The 26,301-nt window shown below is 30.9% G+C and overlaps 1 protein-coding gene across 4 annotated transcripts; it reads right to left on the reverse strand.

Moving 5' to 3' along the window:
• Positions 1-204: 204 nt before the first annotated feature.
• On the reverse strand, positions 205-8,479 carry LOC129315369 (aminodeoxychorismate synthase, chloroplastic). Of its 4 annotated transcripts, none has more exons than XM_054959018.1 (14): positions 8,149-8,479; positions 6,956-7,353; positions 6,556-6,687; positions 5,631-5,698; positions 4,784-4,848; positions 4,555-4,621; positions 3,712-3,990; positions 3,490-3,616; positions 2,820-3,142; positions 2,665-2,744; positions 2,466-2,568; positions 2,225-2,307; positions 1,323-1,940; positions 205-897 (listed from the first exon to the last, which is right to left on the reverse strand). In XM_054959018.1, exons 2-14 carry the CDS (start codon positions 7,284-7,286, stop codon positions 417-419), a joined length of 2,757 nt encoding a protein of 918 aa, XP_054814993.1. In that variant the 5' UTR covers positions 7,287-7,353; positions 8,149-8,479; the 3' UTR covers positions 205-416. The 4 variants fall into 4 exon arrangements, with proteins under 4 accessions (XP_054814993.1, XP_054814999.1, XP_054814986.1 ...); XM_054959024.1 differs by having other exon boundaries at positions 8,136-8,479; XM_054959011.1 differs by having other exon boundaries at positions 8,114-8,479.
• Between the last annotated feature and the right edge of the window lie 17,822 nt (positions 8,480-26,301).

The raw sequence follows: 26,301 nt of genomic DNA on the forward strand, positions 1-26,301 counted from the left end.
TTTAAAATAAAAGAACAAAACACGAAATAAGGGATTTGATTACTAAAAATTAAATTAATTTGAAAGTTATTTTTTTTCTTATTTAGCTACAAATACATTTTAAGTTATCAATACAGTTTATATATTAGATTAAATATATAATCAATTTATGTTTTAAAACTTAAAAGACTAACATGATAATTTAAGAACAGGCAAGGGACCAAATCAATAAAATTAAACTTAAATAAACAAATAAATAATTATTAAGACAAATTTAAGGAATTAAAAGTTTTATTATGGCATAAAATAACACTAAATAAGAAAATGAATTACATCATATCCACAAAACGATGAAATGGTTAGATTGGACCCGTATGATGCAAACATTTCCAGACTTTCTCTGCTTTGAAAGCCAACAAAGCTGTTGTTAGTAACCTCTACTCAAAATGGATCACAGCCTTTGCTGGAGCCTGTGTTTTCAAGATCATCTCCTCGTACTCATCTTCAGGATTTGACAGAGCAATGATAGCCCCTCCAGCCCCTATTGAAGCCTCACCCTCATGGATAATGACTGTCCTTATAACTATATTTAGATCAAATGTCTGATCATAAGAGAAAAATCCAATGCAGCCAGAGTAGATACCTCGGGAACAGCTCTCAAGAGAATCCAGAAGCTCCATTGATCTCAACTTGGGTGCACCGGTCATCGAGCCACCAGGAAACACAGCTTTGACACAGTCTACAGCACTGGCATTTGATACCTTCTTCCCTCGGATTGTACTCACCATGGTATGAACAGTTGCATATGATTCTACATCCATGAGATGAGGCACATGAACCGAGCCAGGTTCACAGACTCGACCAAGGTCATTCCTTAGAAGGTCAACAATCATCAGATTTTCAGCCTGATCTTTTTCACTGGAGAGAGAGAGGGAGGGAGGGAGAGGGAGAGAAGCTGATAGTCAGTTCATAGAAGATTCAAGTTCACCAATGTAATTGTCCATATCTTATGCCAGCATGTTTTATGTGCAAGCATTTAAAAATTCTAAAAGTATTGCAACAGGCCTGTGTTTGGCATGAAGGCATTGTATATAAGATCAGATATGAGTATGGTGGCATTAGACATATGATGTTCAAACTCCCCATAATTTTTTATTAATACCATCATCATTCCGTAAAACAGATTATATGTGCAAACTTGTGCGGGCACAACACATTTTGATGAGTCTCTCATATATCCACGTTATTCAACATATTTCCATAAACTTTGATCTTAAGCATGCAAATTGTGTTTGAAATGGAAATGGATAGATTTACAGCTACCAAGAAGAGATATCAGTCACCTGAACTGTAACTTTAATCTGAGTCGCTCATCCTCCTCTTCTGTAGCACCACGAGCTATGGTACCTTTGATAGGCTTAGCTTCCAGTATACCATTCCCATCCAACTTCAAGAACCTCTCAGGGGAAGAACAGCAGATACAGAGATCTTCGTTTGAAAAATTAAGCCAAGCAGCATAAGGTGCTGGATTCCTTTCCCTCAAGTGTAGATAAAGTCCGAGAGAATTCAATTCCTTAATATTTTTTCTTATCTGAGTTGTAAGGCACAACTCATAGCTTTCGCCATCTTTAATGTAGTTTAAACACTTCTTAACATCCTCAATGTACTGCTTTCTAGATTTTTCAGCAACAAATCCAGCCTTAGATGGAGAAAAAGTAGAAGTATGCGATTCCTTCTTTTTCATCTGTCTTGTCACAGATTTTTTTAAGTTCATCAACTTCTCCTCTGTATCATCCAACCACGGTGTCATAGTTTGGCTTCCATCATGTATGCACAGTACGTAAACATCATCATTCAGGTGGTCAATAGCAATGAGATTATCGGCAAAGAAAAAACATGCATCTGGAGTATTAGACTTGTGCCGATTAGATGTGTCACCACATTCAAGTTTGAGGTCATACCTGCATTAGAAGACATTATGATTACTAGTGTAATGTAAATTTTACTGCCAAATTATCATCTAATGAAAGTTTCAATAAAGTAAACCCACTATGAAAGGAGGTTGGGGAAGGGTCAAGAACCAAGAGAAAAGTTAAAAAAACAACAAACATAAAATTTGGTGGATATTTAGATATAGCAGGTTGTGAAGGCTATTTTAAATAATTAAATGAGAAAAGTGAAAGTAAGAGTATTGCCTGTGAAGCAGGCACTAACAAGTAGGAAAAGTTTATTTTTTTCCACCTACCCTATGTAACCAATATATCCACCATGAAAGTCAAATGGTAGACCTTCAAAATCCTTTTCATCATAACGAAATGATTGAAGCTCCTGCAACATTACCAAGCATATATTAGAGTCAAAATTCAACTTAGAGTATGAAGATGGCCATTTATAAATTGAGAGCTAACATCAGAAGCTATATAACCAAGAATGATGACTGCATCATACAAGAATGAAACGTTAAACAGTTCAACCAATTTCAGCACCTTGTTCAAAAAATCAAAAAACCCACTTTCCAAAAACATGCTTCTGCTATAACCTTGACCATCTTCAATTGACATAAAGCCTCCACCTTGTAAACTTCCATTTCTGGAACGAAAATTATATTGATCACGTCAAGTATATACAGAAATTGAAGATACTCAGTTAACACAACACAAATAAGTTACAGGATAGATTTCACACCTTTGATCTGACAATCTAAATGACAATTGTTTCCAAAGCGATCCACCTTTACCCCCCATAAATGAAAAGCGTGCCCTTCCCTACATAAGTCGGTGTTAAAAGACCCCAAGAAAATAAATTTTATAAGTCAGAGAAGCACAGAATCATGATCATACCTTTTCTGTGGAGGAACTATCCAACCAAAAGCTATTTTCAGCTTTATGATGTCCAAACAATCCACAAAATATGTTTTTTGCCCCACCAACTTGACCAGCCAAATGATCAAATTTCCTCCATTTCAACTTCAGGCATTTATAAGCAATACTTGCATGATTAAGATCAACCACGTTGGATGTTTCAGAAGGATCAATCTCGGTAGTATCAAGCATTAAATGTCTATCTCTGGAAGACACTTTATTTTGTTGATTCACAACATTATTCTCTGAGTTTACGCTGCTGTGACCTTCTCTACCCAGTTGACTAGAATAAAGAAAGTTTACTGCTCAGGGTAAATTACAAGGGATCAACATAAATAAGTCAAAGGGCCAGGTAAATTAAGAACAAACTATGGAGTATGTAATGGAAAAAAAAGGCTAAATGGCCCATTAAACACTCAATATTTAAGAGGTTTGTATCTCTACTACAACTTCATTAGACCAAACTTTTCATTTTATCTAAAAAGAATTTATATTGCCTAAAAAAATACTAAAAAGAGACAGAGTGCCTCCCCAACTGTAAAGAAAAACATCAATTTCCCAATTTAATTTTGAAACAAAAAATAAAAATAAAAATCTGCAAGCACATAAGATAGAAGTGTGTTTCTATTTAGGAAGTTCTTCAGGTTACCAGATGAATGAGCATATTTTCCCCTGTTGTTTGATGATCCAAATCTCAGCCAATAATCATATGTAATCTCTCTAAAATTTTTGAATATTTGTGTTCCATGGCTGGTAGCTATACTCTCTGGATGAAACTGAAGGTCAAAATTGTTGAGTGCAGTTGACAAGAATGAAGATAAATATAAAACAAGAGCTGAAAATATAGAATGACCATTTCTGTACATATTACCTGTAAACCATAGTGCGGTCTTGTAGAATGCTTGATGCCCATAAGAACTTGTGCACTTCTTGTCCAACCATAATGACTTGAAATGTTTGAACTTCTATTTTCTACGTCAGCAGAAACAGAGTCAGCAAACATTATTCCCTTTGTCTGTGCTTCAGAAGGATTGGTACTGTTGGGATCCTTAGACCTAAGAAGAGTACCAGCAGAATCGGTCCATGCTATGGGAATGAGATCTTGTGGAAGGGATTCAGGATCTATAACCAATGAATGATATCTAACCACCTTCAATTATAAACAAACAAATTTCAAAACTTTTGGTTGTGGATCAGATAGCTCATAATTAACTTGACGCAACAAATTGAAGGAAAAAAAGTGTAGACAAACAAAAGAATGAACTACTTCGTCCCAACTTGTGGGTATATAGCTATTACTCAAAAGAAGTACTGCATAATTACTTCAAACATATTTTTTTCAGTGACTATCAACAACTGCAAGCAGTGTCCCTTTGCTGATGTCCTGTGGCAATGGATTCCAGTTTACATATCCTCTTCCAGTGTAATTTTTGTTTTTGGGATAAGAAAAGAATATTTAAAGAGAAAGGGAGAATGCAGGACATGAAGATTGGTAATCCCTCCCAAAAAACAAAGGAGACGCGGAAATGCACATTTCCCAAAACAAAACATCCAATATAAAGATATTTCACAATTAAATTTTAGAGTTTCTCAATGCTTAAAAGACATACATGTCCATGTATCATTATCTCAAATACCATTTGCAAGATTTAAACTATTAAAGATTCAAAGGTAGCCTATTCATGTTCTTCCAAATACAGAGAGGTAAACAGACCTTAAATCCTGAATTTCTGCCAGAAGGAATATCATGAAAAAGCTCACAGCCATTATGTTCAAGTTCACTGTGCAGCAGAAAGAATAGTAATAAGAGAGAATGAAACATGCATGCTTGAGAGACCACTTTAGCAGATGAGTAAATGAAACTTGTAAGCAACCTAATCTAATTGTAAAAATTAAGTCATAAATATAGAAAAATGGGGAAAATTATAAAGATTTAATCATACCTCAAACGACCATGGACTGGTTCTGGTGCATGGACAACTTGAGCTCCATGCACAAAACCTAGAGCCTAATAAATCATATGTCAAGCAATTAAATTATGAAAAGAAAGTAAGGTAAACAGCAATTCTAAAAGGCAAGAGTAAGAAATACAATAATAAATTCATCAAAATGAATCACTACATTAATACAACAAAGACTGAGTCATATCATGAAAGTCGTGACATCAAACAAAGTTAGAGGAAGCCCTTATTGAATGATTTTACAATCAATATGGATTTTATCCTCCAAAAAGAATTACGTCTAGCACTGCCAAAGAAAGATGAAGAAAGGACTTAACAACTTGATCTGATAGGCAATAGATGGAAAATTTTGGTGTCATTAATGCATGCAGTTTGAAGTACAACTGGATTATGCTATGTTTTGTGATATTACTGCATCAATCTCCACAATCTTGAACATGACATAGCATTATTTAAGGAAAGTACTACCTTCTAGCACAGTCAACTCAGAAGACCAGAGCCAAACAAATTTCAAAAACTTAATATTATAAAAAATATAAAACAAACTCCAAATTTATGAGTAAAGCTTTACAAATGAGCCTCTACATGGAGAAAACCCATAAAAATGGGAAAAAAGAAATGAAACAGAAATTGAGATAGACATCAAAAAGGAGGGCAAACTGATGGACAAAAAAGCGGATAGATATTTAAAAGAACAAAATTAACAAATTTATACAATTGTAACCATTGTTAATATCTCAAAGAGGATGAGGAAAAAAGGGAGTAAAGCAGGTGCTGTAATCACAGGCACAGAAAGACAAACTATCTTGCAAAAAGGAAGAGCAATTACCTGGTGTCCTAGGCAAACACCCAGAATGGGGATGTCCCAGCATTTGAGCAACAGCTGAAGGCAAATACCTGCATATCCAAGAACATTTTCAATAGTATTGAACATAAAGAAACCTCTACACCTCATGAAACAAAGATCAGCCAACAATATTCACTTGATATTCAACTATAAAAGCATTTAGCAGCCGCTAATTCACAATATCAAGTTCTGGAAACTATACTGGGTAGTTTTGAAAATACAGGCATAATTACTCTGACACCCGTGTTCCAGTTACTCAGCTCGTGAAATTTTTACATGCTTTCAGTTAAGTTCAATGTGCTCTAAGAAACTGGTGAAAAAAATAAGTCAATTATATTCGGAAAATCTAGTAGGAAAGTTTTCATAGTTGACACCTCAAAGATCTTTAGATGGAGGTCCAAAATCCAAATATAATCATACATACAAATAGTGTCGGTTCAAGCAAAATAAAAAATCAAAATTTACTTGTTAATGATTTACAACTATAAATGATGTTAGAGCCTATGATAGTAAGTTATACAAAGAGGTCACCATAAAAAAATTATGTGAATTTTCTGTTAGCCCAAGTTAGTCTTTGTCCTGCTTCTTGACCCAGAGGACCTAAACTTGCACCAAAATATTTCAGAGATGAGTGAAATTCCATTAAACCACAAATGGGTGTACAAGCTGATCTAAGAAAAATATGTGATAAAAACAAGGATACAATTCATTCATGAGCCATGACAGAGTATTAAGTTACATGACCAACAACTAACTTTTCTATTGTACAGCACGAATTAAAGATACTAAAATTATGAATAAGTAATGGGCCACAACTCTAATTTAAAAAAAAAAAAAAAACACTTCAATTTACTGCCGTCAATTTGTCATTTGTATCAAAGATTATTGGCAGGGAAGCGTCTCTCACCTATATCTTTTGGGCATGATGGAGAACCAGGTCCAGGTGATATTACAATGTTATCAAATGCATTTTCCTCATACAAGTAGTGGCAAAGTTCTTCCCATGTCAAATCATCATTTCGGACCACCACAGGAGGCACTGAGATGATAGAAAACCAAAACAGTTGTTACAATGGGGATAATTTCATTACACTTTGTAAGTCATTTTAGGCCTCAGTGTGCAGTATCTTGTGATGGATTTTAAAGCATTCAGAGGAGAAGATTTAACATTCAGTCTAATATTTTGAAAAAAATGTAAAAAATATTAAGTCTAAATATGTTCTGCAAATATTTGGCAACAGTTTTCTACGTCTTTCATCACAAACACAAGCACAGTAGAGAGAGAGAGAGAGAGAGAGAGGACATACCACCATTAACCACAGACAATGCCTGGTATATATTGTATGTGTAACTGTCATAGTTGTCGATCAACAATGTCCTTACAAAATCTAGCTTCTTTATAGGCACCTGGAGGCGTTTATTTCTTTTGTATGACTCTTCTACATGGCTAGGTATTAAGTGGCTGGACATGGCCATCCTTCTCGTACCACTCCTGATTGCTCGCACGATATTTTTCTTAATGAAACATGAAACACTTGCTGGAGGTCTGGACAAATGAAAACAAGCACAGGTGTGTTGCATGCATTCATTTGCACGACACACCAGCTCAGAAGATGATGAAGCCAAAGAGAAGTTCATCTTTACAGGGAAAAGGTTCAAATAACTGGTATGAACGACTAGTCTCCAGCAACCATAGTCTCACCGTCTCCAGAAAAAATAAAACATGAATAAAATTAGTTTGAGCATGATAACCAGTTCAAGGAAAGTTAGCAGATTTTGAGCATGTAATTGAAAAGAGGGAACTTAAATGAACTCCAAAATAATCGCATGCATCCATGTAAGGAGGAGATATAGAGACGCAAATTGAAAAACCAAATTACTCTAAGAAACGTCCCAGAATGCAGTCTTAACTGGCTGGTTATAAGAATTCAATAAGAAACAAAAGAAAAGGAGATAGAGAATGCAGACATGACTTGCGAAAAGCCAATGAAGTAATTGCAGATTTAATTACAAAAATATGAAATGAATATCCATCCCAATTGAATTCTTCTCCGTCCTGTGTAAATTCATGTGGGTATGCAAAAAAACACGAACAGAGTGATAGAGCAACAGATGTCAGAAGGTGAAATGAAAATGAGAGGTAGCTGAAATGGTAAAGTTAAGTAAAGGTACTAGCCCAGAAAGAATACTTATACTCCAAAAAACATCCTAGAACGCATTTCAACGAGGCAATGAGTAGTATCAACAAATAGACAAATGCACAAGACAGGCAGACATGACATGCAAGAAACCAATGGAAAAGTATCAGATTCAATTATAATAGAATGAAATCAATATCCATTCCAATCGGGTTCTTCTCCCTCCATCCTGGGTAAATTCCTTCGGCCATTCGAGCATGCAAAGACAGGAGCAGAGTTATAAAGCAGTTGAAATCAGAAAAGGAAACGACATATATGAAAGCAGACCTGGTGTTACTAAAATAGTTACCCTCGAAGCATACCCGACAGCTATGGTGCCAGAATCTCTGCTCTGTCTAATGGCGAGGAGCAATCAGAGCTGGTGGAGGATAGGCTTCCCAAATTGCGGCTTGGAGGAAGCCAGGAATTCGGATGCATATATATATGCACACGCGCAAGAGGAGAGAAGGAAGGTAAATAGGACCCACACTGGTTGGGAATAGTGATCCGTCTCGGAGACCGATAGCCGATAGAGACAGTTTCGAACGGTCAAATGGCGTCTGAATCTGGACACCGTAGCTGGAGCCGCTGGTAGCGGCTGCTTCCCCAGCGGCTGCTCCGGTTCGTTGACACATCCTCACATTTGAGATTTCAATCGAGTTATCAAGGACAAGTAATACTTCCATGCAACTTTATTCCTTTTGCTTTTTTGGTCAGCACATGCATTTTGTTCAATTATCAATATATAACATATGTGTGTATTACTTTTTCTTTTTAATATGTACTTCCTTTTGAAAATTTAAAACATTTTTTAAAAAATTAAATATTAAAAAATATAAAATATTTTTAATTATTTGAAATGTAATCATTGTCTTCTTAAAAAAATGTCTCTATTAATAGTGACTTTATATTTATTATAAAGTTGTAATAAGAGTAAATCTGAAAAGATAAAGTTAGTTTAAAAATAAATAACTACTTTATTGCAAAATAAAATTTAATTAAAAATACCTTATATATTTGAATTGAGGGGGTATGCCTTAACAAATATTTATATATCAATAAAATTTTTAATTTCATTAAAATATGTTGTTATTTTTCTTTTTGCCTTTAATTCTAATCTATGATAAGTGAGAATAAAGTTATAAATTTACAAATACAAGAATTTAACTTAATAAATACAAAAGATAAAATTTATTATGAAAAAAAAAACATATAAGAGGTAAAATAAAAAAAATGCAAATGTTAAGTTACTCATATTTTGGACCAAAAATAATTGAAAGAAAATGTTTATATTTTGAATAAGAGATAGTATAAATTTAAGGCCTTCTAAACTCTTTTCTTTCAATTATATCCTTGTTATTTGGCCATAAGAAGGGCATCCTCGTTTAAGATTTATCATTATTATTTTTGCACTCATATTTTTTATTAATTTTATTTTTTTATAAATTATAGATATTTTTATTAGAGATAATTTTGTCCAAGCCGTAATCAAGCATTAAATATAAACAATGCTTTAATATATGTAAAAAACCCAAGCCAAAAATTTTAAAAAAAAAATTAGATAACAGCAAGGCGAAGGTTGACAATTTGCTATTACTGTTCATTGGGAAATATAAAACTTTGGATATCAAGCTACTTCTGACTACTATTCATGTGAAAAATCTTCTGACTTTGAACCAAGAAAGATTCTTTATCATCCATCCTCAAATCATTGAATGCTTTCTTGAGCGCTGCTTGATAGACAGTTTGAGTTTTTATTCTACATTTATATTTGAAGCTAGGAGTGGACATAATCACATTATTAAAAAAAAAGAAAAGAAAAATGAACGAACCTGGATTTTTATGGATTGGCATTGTTAAGCAGAGCTTTGGTCTATCGAAAGAAATAAATAAATAAATATAGTAATGTTAGTTGAGTCTAATACGTCGTGTCTGGTAAGAGTAAAAAGGAAGTTAGGTTTAGTTCCATGTTTGGTTGAAGGGTGGGTTATGAAAAGCAATATTTCCATTGAACTAAATTGGACATTTGGATCGGAAATAGATTCACACTTCACATAGTCTAACTTGTTAGATTCACGGTCAAATTGATAATGTACTAATTAAATTTAAAAAAACATTATATACATAATAATATAAATGCAAAAACAAATATAAAATTACTACATAACTTAAAAATAAAGTTAAATACTTTAAATTAATTATGAGTTAATAACCCTTATAACATAATATAACATTAAATGATTCTAGGCCAACACTCACAATAGATATTCCTACTGTAGCTTTTTTTTACCTGAATATTTGTTCAAATTAAAACATACAAAAAGAATAAAAATGATTTATCAAAAAATGTGTCCAAAAAAAATAAAAATGAAGGTATTATTATGATAAAGAGTTAAAATTGAAATAAAGTGTACAAACTAAATTCATTTTCACCTTTTCAAGGTTTTTTAAAAATGAGGAAGGTTTTTTTAAGGTTAAAATTAGAACAAAGTGGGGGGCAAAAAAAGAGCTTTTTAGTTTTCACGTAACCATTTCAATTCATGGTTTTTTAATGATTCTCGACCTAAATAACAAAATTTGGTTCAAAAATTAAAGTGGTTTTATAGTTCAAACCAAGCTAGAATAAAGACTGGCTAGCGGTCCAATCAATCAGACTTGAACTGTCGAATCCGGTTTGGTCTTGAAATTATTGATGAAGAAAAAATAGATCCTGATGAGGTGCATGATTTGATTTTTTTTCAAGTAATCAAATTATAAATTTAATATTTAAAACTCACGTATTCTCATGCCCAGACAACTTTTTTTTTTTAAATGAAAGGTCAAGGATAAACTATGCTAATTGAGATGATGAATCATGTCAATATACAAAAATTTTTTACAATCAATAGGCGCAGTGTCAAAAATGAGAACATTTAAATTATCGTTAAAGGCTTGGTGACTCAATCAATCTGCACAATTATTTACTTCTCTAAAGATGTGATAAAAGGTTATAGTCCAGCCTCACATAATGAGATCTTTAATTTTATTGATAGTAGTAAAATGGGTGATTAGTAGGAAATTCATTACAAATTAATGTAAAAGCTTTAGCAGAGTCGGAGAAAATATTAACTTTGTCAAACTTTTCAACCCAACAGATGTTTAGACCTTCCAAAATGCTCATAAGTTTAACTGCTGTGCTTGAATAATATCCTAGATATTTTGAGAATTCTTTAATTCAATTTTTTTATTTGTCTCAGATGAGATTGTCATAAAAAGTTGCATTGTGAATATTGACGGAGCAATCTGTATCCAACCTAACCTGTCCTTTCTTAAGGGGGAGCCATTTTGCTTTAATTCTATCACCCTTTTAAATCAAAAAGTTAATTTTAAATTGGAAATATTGATCAATAAAAATATCGTGGATATTAGCGTGCCCATACAACATGTGAATCCTGAACTTCATACTTAAGGAGGTGACATTATGACTATAACAATTTGTTATCCCAACATGGTTTGATTATTACATATGGAAGCCAATGGTTTTATAAATTGGAAGTTGTGGTCCAGTCTCCTCTAATTCAAAAAGAAATAATATATACTCACTTCATTTAAAAAGATAAAATATTTTTTAAAAAAATTAAATGTTAAAAAATATAAGATATTTTTAATCTTTTGAAATATAATTATTACTTTTTTTAAAAAAAATACTCCTATTAAATGAATCACTTTATATTTATTGTAAGGCAATCATTTTATATTTATTGTAAGGTATTTAATAAAAATAAATATAAAAAATATGATTAATTTAAAAATAAATAATTATTTTATTTAAAAATAAGATTTAATTAAAAATATTTTATATTTTTAAATGAAGGAAAAAAAAATATATATATATATATATATATATTAGATATAGAGGGAATAAGGTTGGGAATCCTTCCGCGAATACCGACCACGACTAGGGAGATGCTAAGTACGAAAGGAACCGTAGAGGGAGAATTTGGAATCGCAAGTGAAAAAGGACAAAGCTGCTGCTTTTAGTATAATGTCATGATTCTTTGTACAACTACTTCACTAAAGACGTTAAAAAAAAAATATATATATATATATATATGTATGTATGTATGTATGAATGTATGTATGTATGTATATTTAACTTACCGTAAACCCTTCATTTTATGCGGGCCCTCACAAAAAATAAAAGAATAAAATAAAATAATTAAAGAGCTTTTTTTAATAAAATAAAAAAATTAATAAATAAGAATTAAATGAAAAATTATCAAATTTGAGCCTTAATATGAGTCTTCACTTAGGGGAAGTCAAATGAAAATTCAATCCCTAAAAATTGCCTTGATTTAAAATAGCAAAAGTCAAATTAAATTGATAACAAATTGTGATTTAATGGAATGTAACCATTAAAGTGAGAAGCCCTAATTTTCATTTATAAAAAGGTAGTGATCAAAGCAAAGAAGGGGAGGCAAAAGAGAGAGAGAGAGAGAGAGAGAGAGTAGGGTTTGAGAAAATAAAGAAGAGATTTTGCTTAATAAAGGTAGAGATAATTATTTTTTCTCTTCTCTTTGCATGATAATATGGAGTTAGAAAAAGAAGAAGTGCATGATAACCATCCACATGTATATTTATGGAAGTACCCTAAGGAAGCAAATGCTTGCTATAACCATGGTTCACGTATGAATCTTAATATTAGCAACTAAAGGTAATTAAAATGTGATCATTCAGTTCTTTCATTTACTTTCGATGTATTTTGTCTCTTTGTCATTTTTTTTCTTTTTTCATTCCCTCTAAAATATGACATCATCTTTACACATATATGGATGCGTGCTTATGGAACCTTTTATTTCCTCTTTCTCCTCTTATTCTCTCCATCTCTTTTCACTGACATCCCATTTATAAGCTCTCATAGAAAGATATAGAATCGTATACATGGGTTTTAAGCATACTCAAACACATACACTTAAATATATATATTGGCTAGTTATTTCTTGTGTCTATGAAGTGGAGATGATTGGAATAATCACGTAAGTTGCTGTAAGTGATAAAGCTCAAAATGTTTGATCCCCTTTTAATTTGAGTTACCTATAGTATTGTAACTTTTTCTAGTACACATGACACCATATGATTTGAGACTTTTATGTGTTTATTTTTTTTAGTATACTATGTGAAATTTTTAAAGTTTCTGCAGTTAATTAGTCTATTGGTATGCTGCGTGTGGTAATGGGCCATCACAAACACACCAATCACAGTGCTTAATTGATTTGTTTTATATTTTTTTTAAAAAATAGAGCTTTTTTTTGTAAATATAAATAGGTTGAAAAATAATTTCTATATGCCGTGTGAGATTTTGGAATTTCTGCAGGCATAAAATAAATTAATTTTTTTGTGAGATTTTGTGAATCTCTGCAAGAATTTTAATTTTATTTAAAAATATCCTATCTTAAATAAGGAAATAATTTTTTTCTAATTAAAAGATACTAACCCAATTTAAAAACCTTTTGAAAAATGAGAAATTCCTTTTCTAAAAAATACTAACAAACATGCATTTTTTATCCTCAAACTACATGAACTTTGATTCTTCTAAATGGTATGTAGGCCCTAGAGTTTCATCCTAAGTCAAGTCCAACTTGTAAATAAATAATATTTTTTAATCATAATTTTCTTATTTTTTATTAATTAAGGATAATTAAATTTTATTTAAGGCCATATTAATTTTGTTTAGTTAACTTAGGATAACTGTTCTTACGGACGGGTGATGTGAGGTGCCCAACACCTTCTCCACACATAACTGACTCCTGAACTCTATTCTGGTTATTGTAGACTATTTTATTTTTTAAAGGTTTTCAAAATTATCCTTTTAAAATTTTGGTGGCAACTCCTACATTTATTGATTCTCTTCCTGGGGAGATCACAATTCAGGTGCGACACTTACTAAATATAAATTAAAATAGAAAAAAATAACTTTATTCACATTAAAAAAAGAATGGGAGATGCATAAATTACAATGAACCATAAAATTTAATTCATAATAAGGATAAAATTGAAAAATGATGATGAATAATTATTCATGCATTTTATATTAAGGACAACATAATCCTTCCAGAAGATGCCCTATGGTTAGGAGTGGAGGAGTGTGTTATTAAAGTGCTCCTCCCAATCCCTATTATACAGTGTCTTTTAGAAGGATTTTTTAAGTTTTTAATATTTAATCTAGATTCTATTATAAAATATTTTTAACTACCTCATTGAAATTAAAGAAGGATGGTTAAGCCATTAAATTTGTTTGACAATTTTCTAAAGTTCCAATTTTACCTTTATCTAAATGAAAAAAAAATTAGATTCACGTTACATTACTTCATCTAGACTAAAATATAAGGCATTAGTAACTAATTCATAATTTACAAAAGATGTTAGTTAAAACCTTAATTTCTTAAAAATAAATTACATCTTTTCAATTTTACCCTCATTAAAGACCCCATATAAATGCTTTAATCATAATAATTAAAATTTCAATGCATCATTTTTTTAAAAAGAGAAATAAATGAAGTAAGGGTATAGTTGAAAAAATAATTATAAAAGTTACTCGTTGCTCTATATTTTATACTAAATAAGGCTTGTAGAAGATGCATTATATCGTGGTCCAAAAAGAGTGTATCTGATAATTAATGAGCTTAAAAAGGGGTGATATTGAAAATATGTAATTAATACTCCCATCAAGTGATTTATACTCCCTCTGATCCCTATTATAAGGGTCATTCTACAACATCCTAAAAATATTAACCTCAAATTAATTAAGTTAAACAAGATTAAGCTAAAAATTGAGGGTAATTAGGTAAATCAGTGTGGTGTGTGGTTTAAAAGGACTAATGAGCTTATTGGGCTGTGATTACAGCCTTAAGATTGGGCTTTAAATGAAAATTAGCTACTTAGGCCATAAAAAGGGAAGGAAATATAAGGAATGATGTCTTTATGCCACACACCACGACATGTGTGTCGTATGTCATAGCATAGAGGCCATAATCAAATAGTAAAGCCCTCTATGCCATATACGATGGTATAGGAAGTATGCATCATGGTGTATGACATCTTTTTGCATAAGACCAGCATGCTTTTTGCCATGAGCTGTGGCGTATGGCCAAAATTTTAAGTTTATCAAACACAAGTTTGATATAAAAAAGAGGAGAAAAGAAAGGAGTTAAGCGAGAAAGGAGAAGAGCACAAGGCAGTTCTATTAGAGCCTGATTTGAGGCACCATTTGGAAGTTATTTGAAGTTTCCAATCTCTGCTAGTAAGTTCCTTAAGCCTAATTCTTCTTTCTCTTCCTTTTTCTTAAGTTTTTAATTTAGGATTTGAAAAGTGGAGCTGATTTTTAGACTCTAGAGGCTATGAATCTAAATCTATTAATTTAAATAGAGTTAATGAAAATTTTTTAAGTGATTTAAACCTTAGAATGAGTGACAAATGCGTTCTTTGTGGTTGAGTGTAACATCTGAGAAAATTTAATCTTGATTTATTAGCCTAATGAGAGTAATTAGTGAGTTAATGAGGTGTGTGGCTAGAGGGGCTTAACTTGGTGTATTTGTGGTGATTTCAGCCTTAGAAGTGATTTCGGAGCAATGGCAAGCCACCCGGGCAAGGAAAGAGGAAGACAAAGTGAAGAATTATCCTTTGTGCCATATGTTGCGGTGGGTAGTCAGTTCGTCACGGCGCACAGAGAAAAATTTGAATGCAACAAGCTCCTCTGTGTCATGTGCTGTGGCAAAAGGCAGCGTGTGCTGTAGCGCACAGTCAAAAATTAGATATATCTGATTCATATCGACGCGAGGAAACAGAAGAGAGGAAAGAAAGAAAATGAAGAGCTCTACTTTTACTCTGCTAGGGCACGTTATGGGATTACATTGAGACTAGATTGAAGCTCCTAAACACCTAAGTTAGTTTATCATACCTTCTTCTTCCTTTCTCTCCCTCATTTATAATGAGTTATGATAGGGTTTGAGTTAGAAGATGGATTTTCAGTCCATAAGATTATGGATCCGATTCCATTCGTTATAATGAGTAAAATGAGAGTTGTTTAAGATACTAGAACACCACATTGATGATTTTGAAAGTGGTTAGTCCATGGGAGCATTTAATATTCAAAAATTGATATAAATATGGTAGTTGGGAGAGATTTATATGCATTAATAATGATTTGAGGTGTTATTAGTGATAATGTGCATTAATAGAACTTAATGAGCCTATTGGGTATGAATGAGTAGTGACTATGGGTTAATAAAATAGAGTGTGTGGAGTTATGTGTTGATAAATTTTTAAGATTGAGACAATGCTGATACTCTTGTGGTATGATTGTAGTGTGGTTCATTTTGTCACCATTTGAGCTTGTTAAAACTTTAGAAAGTTGGTATAGTGAGAGGTAAACCTTTAACCTCTCAAAAATTTGAGGTAACCAGGAAAAACTTAATCTTTATAATTAAATATTAATTATATTTATGAAATGTGATTTATGATTTAAATCAAATGTGTTTGACTTTTGAAATAGTTTTAGAAAGATAACCTTGATTATGCCACCCTTTGTATTTTACAAAATTAATTGTGATTTATTATTATGGGTGAAGAATTGTGATGTATTATGTGTTGAGTTTGTGGAGTATTTGAATTTATGTAATTTCATGTACTATGAATTGATTATTAAAATGCATATTATATGAGACATGTGCATAGCATGATTATTGGCGGGAGTTCGCTTAGGGAGAGGAGTAGATTGATTTAAATCTATATGTTATTGTCAGTGACTGTTGGAATCAAGAACTAGCCTTGGCATCAACCGTTAGAATCAAGAGGTAGCTCTTATCCTATGATTGATTTAGGACTATCCCACTTGTTCTACGAGAGACTTGAACCTAACTAGTCTTCACTGGTTATGAGGAGGCTAGATTAAAGGTGTAACATCACATGGTTGTTAGTATTAGGAAAAATTAGATTACATAAGTAAGTGAGTTAACCCAAGCCTAATAGCTCCTCACAACTAGAAAGCTGGGTTAATCTGTGAAGGACGTAGTCACATGATTACCATCGGTTTCATGTCAGAAGTAACAAGAGAATATAAGGTTGGCATACGATTATGCATATAAGTCTAGCCATATGATTGTTAGTTTTGTGGTTTAGCATATGTTGAGGGTGCATGGTTGTTATTTTTGCGATCCCATGTTATGTTTTGTGAATTAACATGAGAAAGTGTGTTGTGGTAAGCCCGGTCACATGGTTGTGAGCTGTGGTTGAGTGTTATATGTGATATCTATATTTTTACCTAATTGCATCTATTTACAATTAATATGCAACTGTATGGGTTAGGTGAAACTTGGTTACTAAGTGGTTGTACTCACCCTCAATTTTCAATATTTTCATGACCTAGTTCATCGAATCTGAATTGGAGAAAATACACAAAGGCCTAGGATTATGGAATAATCCTCTTTATGCCTCTTTTTGTTGTTTTCATGTGTATTTGTTAATAAAATTGCCAACTAGGATCATTTGACATGATTTATGCACTACTTGCATGATTTTGTGTATAACTGATGTATTTTATGCCTTGGGTTGTGAGTTTTGGTTATAAACTCATAGATAGGATCAAAATACTTGTGCAAGTAGAAACATATGTATTTTGAAAGATTTGGGATGAAATTGATGATTTTGTGTAACATTTCCTCCCCCTTTATGTTTTGTGAAAATCGAGGTTGAATGGTGATTTCATGATATAAGTGTTTTTGATTGTGTGTGGTGCATTGCATGGGTCTGTTAGAGTCAATTAAGTGTTATTGGATGGTTGGTGTGAGCTATTGGCACGAGTGGTTGAGTTGGGACACCCATTTGTAAAATTTTGTAAAAGAGTAGTCAAAATGGGTTTTGGTGTCCAATTTTTTTATAGAAAATGAGTTTGAATATGAAACTAATGCCATTAGCTAGAGCTAGGAGAAAGCTCCGTGTAAACACCAAAACCACCTCAATTGGACGTCGGATGAAGATTTAGGATGTGTCGAAAGTTCACTCCCTATGTTGTCAAATGACAGCACTGATATTGTCAAATTCATGCAGTGCGCCACAGCGCATGATATAGAGAAGACAAGCTATGATACACATGCTGTAAGCCACGGCGCACATGTTATTTTTTGCACAAAATCCTATTTGAGTTTTAAAACTCATAACTTTGAGTCCCAATTAATTTTCAAACTTCTATGTTGCTTTTAAAACTCTGATTTAAGGCTATTAAATAATGTTTGAGATTCAAAATGTTGAATTTGAGATTCTTTTAAAAAAAATAATTGGAGAAACTCTCTTTTTGTGAAACTTTATAATTTAGTAATCCTTTGAAAGTTAATTCCTTAATTGCCATGATTTGAAATTAAATAGTGGATTAGTAAGGAAGACCTTACAGTTTGGTCTCTTAGGTTTTTACATTGAGGGCCATTAATATCTGAGAATACACAATAGATATGATAGTTGAAAGTTATTAATGCCATTAATGGTTGATTGAAAGTTCAATGAAGTTAATGTGACCTAATGAGAATTAATGAACCCAATAGATATGTTTAAAATGAAAATATTTTGATTTTAGGAGCTTTAAAGTGTTAAGTTGATGGGTAAGAATTGTTAAATCATAATATTAATGATGGTGGTATGATAATTTGTAAATTAAATTTCATACTAGAATCATTCAAGCTTTGTGAAACTTTAGAAGTATGTTATTAGGGGATAAATGTAATATCCTCCTTCTCTAATCCATGATTAACTCTAAATCTCCATAGTTAAAGAGATTGGTTTAAGATAAATGACATAATACTAAGTTTACAAATAGGTGAAAAAGTTAGAATTCCAAGTTTTTAAAAATAAAAATATTTCTAAGGACTTTTAGAATAGATAAATCAAAGTTTACAATTATACAAAAGCATGGGATTATTTCAAAAATTGGTGCATTTGCTAAAGAATAAAAAAAACAAAGTGACTCTATAAGAATCAGGGCATGTGTTGCAGCTCGTTGAACTTGCATCATGGCATGTTTGCATTTGTGTCATGTGCCACAACGCATTGCACGTATCATAACAGTAACTCTAATGTCAATTTGATAGTTTTTGGAGTAATTTTTGATGCGCCCCATTCTTCCGTCCGACATTCGATTGATACGAATTAGATGTCTACAAAAAGCTCTTTTCAAGCTTTAACTAATAACCTTGGTTTTATAATCAAATTATTACATATTCAAAATTTAGACATTTTTTCAACCATTTCCATAAAATTAAGTGTCTAAATCGTTCCCTAAAAGCCAAGAGCCATTGACACTACTTAGACTACATGTCATGCACTAAAACTAACTTGTGTAACACACCATATTATATCAAAAACTTATAATTTATAATTTCAATACTTAACCCCTTAATTCAAAAATATAAAAGGGGGAGTTCAAGCAATTTTTTCATCAAATAATTCATAATCATCACACAATATACCTAACTTTTATTTGCATTAGTATTTTAGCGCTATCTCAAATATCATATTTCATAAACTCACTCCTTAGGGTCCAAAATATACTTACAACTCATAAACCATATAATGCAAGTAAGAATAAAAATAGACTATTCTTGATTAGCAAATTCAATTGTCACATACACATAAAGGCTCAAAATAAAGAGGCTTACTAAATAGGATCGCAGTCCTAAACTTTTGGTTGTTTTTCTCTCTTCAGTTCTCGTGAACTATTCCCTATAATATTGAAAATAGTGGGGCGAGTACAACTACTCAGTAACCAAGGTTCAACTAACTTATACTAATGCATGTCTATTAATTTTAAATGCAAGTGGCAAGTATAATTACTTTTCCAAACGATGTAAAATGTTCAAGAGTATAAATTCACATTTTCAGATATACTAGCATAAAATCATAAAATAATGTTTTTTTAACAACTTTCATATAGAAGAGAGTTTGTCACACAATCAAATGACATATACTCGAAAGGAATTAAAACTCAATTCATGATTCTCATCATTAGGGCCACAAGACAAACACCATATGCCCTTACTATATGTATGATCACACCTCCCTTATATCTTCCTTATTCCTCTAACATGAAATAGTGGGCTATAGTACACTGAGATAGTCTATAATTCAAGACTTCCCTAGCCTAAACACTTTTGAGAGGATTACCCTACCAAGGTTTACCCAACTCATTTATGAAACACGATTTCTCCCATTTTCTCACATTATAGGGTGACATTCTCCTTAAACTAGCTTCCTCATTGAACTAATGAATAGTTAGTTAGATTTGAGTCCCTCATTGAACCAGTAAGACAATGTGCATATAACAATCCGGGCAAGCTATCAATTTGGATGGGAGTCTTACCATGTGGATTTAATTTTCTACTCTTTCACCTAGGAAAACTCTTGCCTCTCGAGATCATACAATTCATATTCATGTAACAATTCACATTTAACATATCTCATAGAACTCCACATACCCAATTTCATTGAACTCCTCCATTTTGCGAATCATTGAACTCCTCACAATATATATATTCATGAAACCTCATTAACAAGTAATTATTGTACTCCACCAAACATAAAATCATTAAACACCATATCAATCAATCATTGAATTCCTATATCAATCAATCTTTGTACTCGTATATCAATCAATTATTGAATTCCTATATCAATCAATCATTCTACTCTCAACAAATCCCAATACAAAAATTCACTAATAATATTCTTAAAAGATTGCATTTAACATGTCATTGCATTTTTGTGAAAAAAAAAATCATCATAGTGAATTTCCAAGCAATTCATACCACATTTGCATTTCAATCAATTTCACATAATTCAATCAACAAATATTAATCAATAAACTAATTAACACACAAAGGTACAAGATAGAATTCCCCCAATTACCTCAAACCTTTGAGAGGTTAAAAGTTTCACCCCTCAATCACTCAATCTTAAAGCTTTTAAGAAGTTTGAATGATGCCAATAAGATTAGTCTACAAGTATTTACAATATAATTCATCAATATTTATAGTTAAGTTAATTTTCACTAGTAGCTTAACACATCTTCATGTTCAAGATTCATTATATACTTATATAAAAATACTTATAAGGTTTTTTAGCTTCCTTTAACCCTTATTAACATCATTGAACTCTTAAATATCCATTAATGAAACCACATGGTTTTCAATCAACACATTTATGGTGAAATTCGCATATTAAATGCTCTCTAACCACCAATCATTATAAATTCATAAATATCAAATTTTATTAGCTTAATCTATTTAGCTTTATCTATTCTTATTAACTGTATTCAAGTTAATGGGTTTAGATCCATAGCTTATATAGATCAAAAATCATCATTATTAACCAAACTCTAACTTTTACCACTAAGAAAATGGAAAAAGGAAGAAAGATTTAGGCGTATAAAGCTTATCTTAATGTTTAGGAGCTCTAAAATATTCTCAATACTCAGATTCTCTAAGCCCTATCAGAGCATTTTCATCCCTCCTTCGTATACCTTTATTTCTCCTTCTTCTGTTGCATCAGTTTACAATCTTATTATAGCATAAATGTGACCATATGCCATGGCGGATGCACAATACACCGTAGCGCATGGCACAGAGAGTATCTGCCCAGGCGTGTTACCACACATGCTTCGCGGCGGCTTATCCACAAGCCGCGGCGTGTGACACAGAACTTCCCCTTTTAAAATTTCTTTCTCTTTTCATTCCCAAGTGACCTAATTCTCCTTCAGACCTATGTTTAAGGTTGGAAATCAAAATCAACCACACCCGTTAAGCCTTTCTGGCCACACACCTCGCTAATACACTTAATTAATCTAATTCAAGCTTAATTAATCTAGGTTAAAATCGAGGATGTTATAATAAACATTTGACCTCTTAAAGTTTGAGATAACCGAAGGAAATCTTAGTTGTATTTTTGAATTTTAATTTGTTACAAAGTTTTATAACCATTTTTAAATGTGTGAAATTATTCAATGCAAGTATGGCATGTAAAATTTAAATAATTATATGATGATATTGGCTTTTGAATTTGTCTAAGAATTAGTTGTACAGATGAAGCATGTCATATGTGGTGAGTTAATGTAATACAATGATTAACTTGTTGCTATAGTAAATTTGCAATTTGTGACATGATATGTGCGCGCGCGCATATGTGTGTTATGAATAATGAGAGAAATGTTAAATTGAAGAGTTCTATAATGATGTGAAAATGTGTTAACATATGACCTTAGGAAGTTCAATGACATAACATGACATGAGAATGTGATTATTACAAAATAATATGAATATGATGATAATGTTAAGCAATTGGGAAAATTTATACATGCTATAAAATATTACACTTGTGCATTGTATGATCATGTGAGGCGGGAGTTTACTTAAAAAGATGAGTAGTGAGTTAAAATTCACGTGGTATGGCTGCCATTTATAGCTCTATGGCTTACTTTGATATATTTATATTATTTATCCCATAGTTTATCAAAGGACTTGAACCTAATCTAATTTTCACTTGTTTGATAAAGAAGCTAGTTTAGGGAGAATGACACCCTCATGATATGAGATTTGTAGAAAATTGTGACCCACAAATGAGTTGATTAACCTTGGCCAGTAACTTCTCACACATGAAAGTCTAAAGATAGTCTTATCACATAGACAAGCCCACCATATAATAGACTACGACTTGTATCAAAGGTATAAAGAGGATATAAGGGATGCATGGTCATGTATATTGCTATTAAAGGCATATGGTTGTTTGTATTACGACTCTTGTAATAAATTATGTGAATTCATATTACTAGCCATGTAAAATGTGAAATAAGCCTTGTAAATGATAATTAATTTGTGTGGAAGAATGTTATGCCACTTGCATTTTGGAACTAATTGACATGCATTAATATAGATTAGATGTATCTTGGATATTGAGTGATTGTACTCACCCCTCTCTCTTCAATCTTATAAGTGCTAGTTTATCTGAACAAGGTCAAGAAAATAGCTTAAGGTTTAAGATAACCATCTTATCTTGATAGGCCTCATTTATTTTGAGAATTATATGTATATAATTTATTATGATATTATCAACCAAGAGATTTTATATTTTTGCTTACTTTCACTATTTGATTATTAAACTAAGTTTATATTTTGGGCCCTAGATTGTACGCATGTTAAATGAGATATCTAGAAAAGGCAAAAATACTAATGTAAGTGAAGAGTGAGCAAATTTGTGATTGAGGAGTTGAGTATTAAAAAAATTATAAACGTACTATGTGTATGCTGTGGTGTCTTGCATAAGTGTTCCTTAGTTTATTGAGTATAGTCTAGGATTAAGTTTATACTTTTGGCATTTGGATTGAAAATTGGGCACCTAAGTTGTATTTTGATTGGAAAAAGAGTGAGATTGAAAATAGGTGTACAACTTTTGATTGAAGAATGTTTTCCATACACTATAGTGCATCCCTTATTTTTGCACTAAAATTGTTGTTTTCAAATAAAATGCAAATGCTTTGAAATAATTTGATATCTCATGCTTTTGTAAACATATTTTGCTCTGATTTTTATTTATGAAAGCATATTGTAGAGTTCTAAAAGTTTGAAAAACTTGGGATCCCAATTAGATGATTTTACAACTTGGACAAATGGCTTTATAAATCATTTGGTAATCCTCTTGGGTTAATATCATGGTTACCAAAGTTTTAGAGTTAATTTTGAATTAATAAAGACAACCTTACACATTCTAGAAGAATTTTTTTATCTTTAATATAAAGCACTTAATAGGATGTATTAATTATAATTTTTTAATATTATTCTTATTTAAACTCATTAACTATAAGAGAAAATATAATGCAAATTTAAAAATTTTTCATTTAATAATATCATGGTTACCAAAGTTTTAGAGTTAAATGTGAGTTATATGTAATTGTTTCAAAATTTAGTAAAGTTTTATGCATTTTAACCTTTATTTTCAAACAAATTTAACAACTTAACCATCTCTTCTTAATTTTGATAGGGTGGTTAGAGGTGCTTTATAATAAAAATCAGAAAAGCTTGAAACCTTTTTCTGGTCCTCAGTGTAAGATGAATTTAAAGTAATTAATGATTTTTTCCAACTATATCCCTTATATATTTCATATCATTTGAATTTCTAAATAACAATTTATTGTAATCATTAATTACAAAGAAGAGTAAAATTGGAAAGTTACATTTTTTTTTTTACAATTTCAAGTTTAAAATTAACATTTCTTAATAAGTACTCCATCCGTTCAAAAATATAAGGTATTTTTTAAAAAGTTGGATGTTAAAAAATATAAAATATTTTTAATCTTTTAAAGTGTAATCATTGCTTTTTTTTAAGTACTCCTATTAAATAAATTACTTTATTTTTTAAGGTAAAATACTCTATGAAATAAGAATAACTATAAAAAGATAAAGTTAGTTTGAAGATACATAATTATTTTATTGAAAAGTGAGATTTGATTAAAAATCACTTATATTTTTAAATAAAGGAAGTATGAAACTTGTTAAATTTAAATTATATTGCAGGTTAGAGGGAGAATTTTAGACCAAAAGAGGCTTCTAAAAAATATCATTTATTATGATATGATTGAGTATGAGGGATCTAGTTTATTGTTGGCAAAAAAAAAAAAACAATAATAATAATGAGGGATCTAGTTTATAAATGAGATTTAATGGATGAATATTTTCCATTGATATTAATGCAAGCATTGTTAATACCGATAAAGTCAGTGGTAAGATGTTGATGAAAATGTTACATCTATTGGTTCTGCTCCCCTTGAAGAAATATCCCGTCTCTCTTGGTGAGGCTTTCAATGACATTTAATTCAACGTTAGGCACGTCTTTTTCTACGATGTTAATGCAAGACTTAATAACCAGCGACAGAATGTAATCTATGATACCTATAGAAGCTACTAATAAGCCCAGGAAGTCATAGATTTGGGTTTTGTTCATTATTGCTCTTAGTAAATGGAGAGCGCTCGTTTGGAAATCCATCAATAAACTCGTTCCATTTAGTAGAAACGCGTTGAGGCGATCTTTTGTTGATATGCTCAACGTATCCATAATATCTTGACTGGTCATAATAGGTAAAATGATAATAAAATCTTATTAAAATACTAAAAACGGAAGATGAATTTAGAATATGTAAATGATGATTAATTCTTTTAAAATTTTTAAATACTTTTTTAATATTAATAATTTTAAATTAAATAATTAAATTGTTTCTTTTTTAAAAATAAAAATAATAGGCATAGCTTTATTTTTCAATCATAACTTTTATTCTATAAATTGTAAAAATTAAATAAGAAATTACAATTGTTCACATGAAATTTCTTTTATGATTGATAAATAATTTTTGAAAACAATCAGTTTTAATTATAATTTTTGTTTGAGTGATTACAACTTTGAAATAAATCGTAAAAACTGAATAAGAAATTATAATTTTTTATGTGAAATTTTTTTACTTCCTCCGTCTCAAATTATGAGATATTTTTAAACAAAATCTCATATATCAATAAAACTTATTAAATACACTTTGCAACCTTACTTTTTCAAGATAAAAGTATAAACTTTTAAAAATATCTTTCATTTAACATTCCATTGATAAAATAATATTAAAAAGAGATAATATATAAAAAAGATAATATTAGAAAAGGATCATTAATAAAATCTTATTTTTATCAAAGTGTTTTATATGTTAAAATGTCCAATCTTCTTTAAAAGTATCTTATAATTTAGGATGAAGAGAGTATTATTGAAGTTCAAGTTTTGAAAACAACTAATTACAATGTTTGTTTAAGCAATCACAATTTTTATTATATGAATTATAAGAATTGAACAAAAAACTATGACTTCCCACATAAATCTATTATTTTTTTTATTTAAGTGAGGGGCAATTTAATCATTTAACCTATGATCATTAATGTTAGAAAAGTACCTAAGAATTTTAAAAAAATTATGATATTTTGAGAAATTAATTATTATTTATATATTCAGTGAGATTTTATTGTTACTTTTCTATCATAATACTCTGTCTCCTCAAAATTACACCCCTTCTATTTCTATTTAGTATTTTTCAAATTCAAAATATAAATGAAAAATTCATATATCAATAAAATTCTCATTCTCATAGAAACAAATATTATTTTCACTTTTTACCTTTCATCTCAATTACTAATGCATTTTATAAGGAGTGAGAGATAACTTTTCCTAAGGATTTAAATTAATAAATATAAGGGATAAAATGAAAAAAATTACATGTATTATGTTGCTTATATTTTGAACTAAGATTAATTGAAAGAAAATGTTTATATTTTGAACCGGAAGAAGTGAAAAATATTCAATTTACATCATTTAAGAAAGTTGATTAAGTAAAATCATTGTGTCTGAAATTAAAAATCTAGACTAAATTATCCTTG

This window comes from Prosopis cineraria, unplaced genomic scaffold (assembly GCF_029017545.1).
Source record: "Prosopis cineraria cultivar Desert tree isolate PC_DT_omini unplaced genomic scaffold, ASM2901754v1 PC1, whole genome shotgun sequence".
In the NCBI taxonomy this organism is placed as follows: Eukaryota; Viridiplantae; Streptophyta; class Magnoliopsida; order Fabales; family Fabaceae; genus Prosopis; species Prosopis cineraria.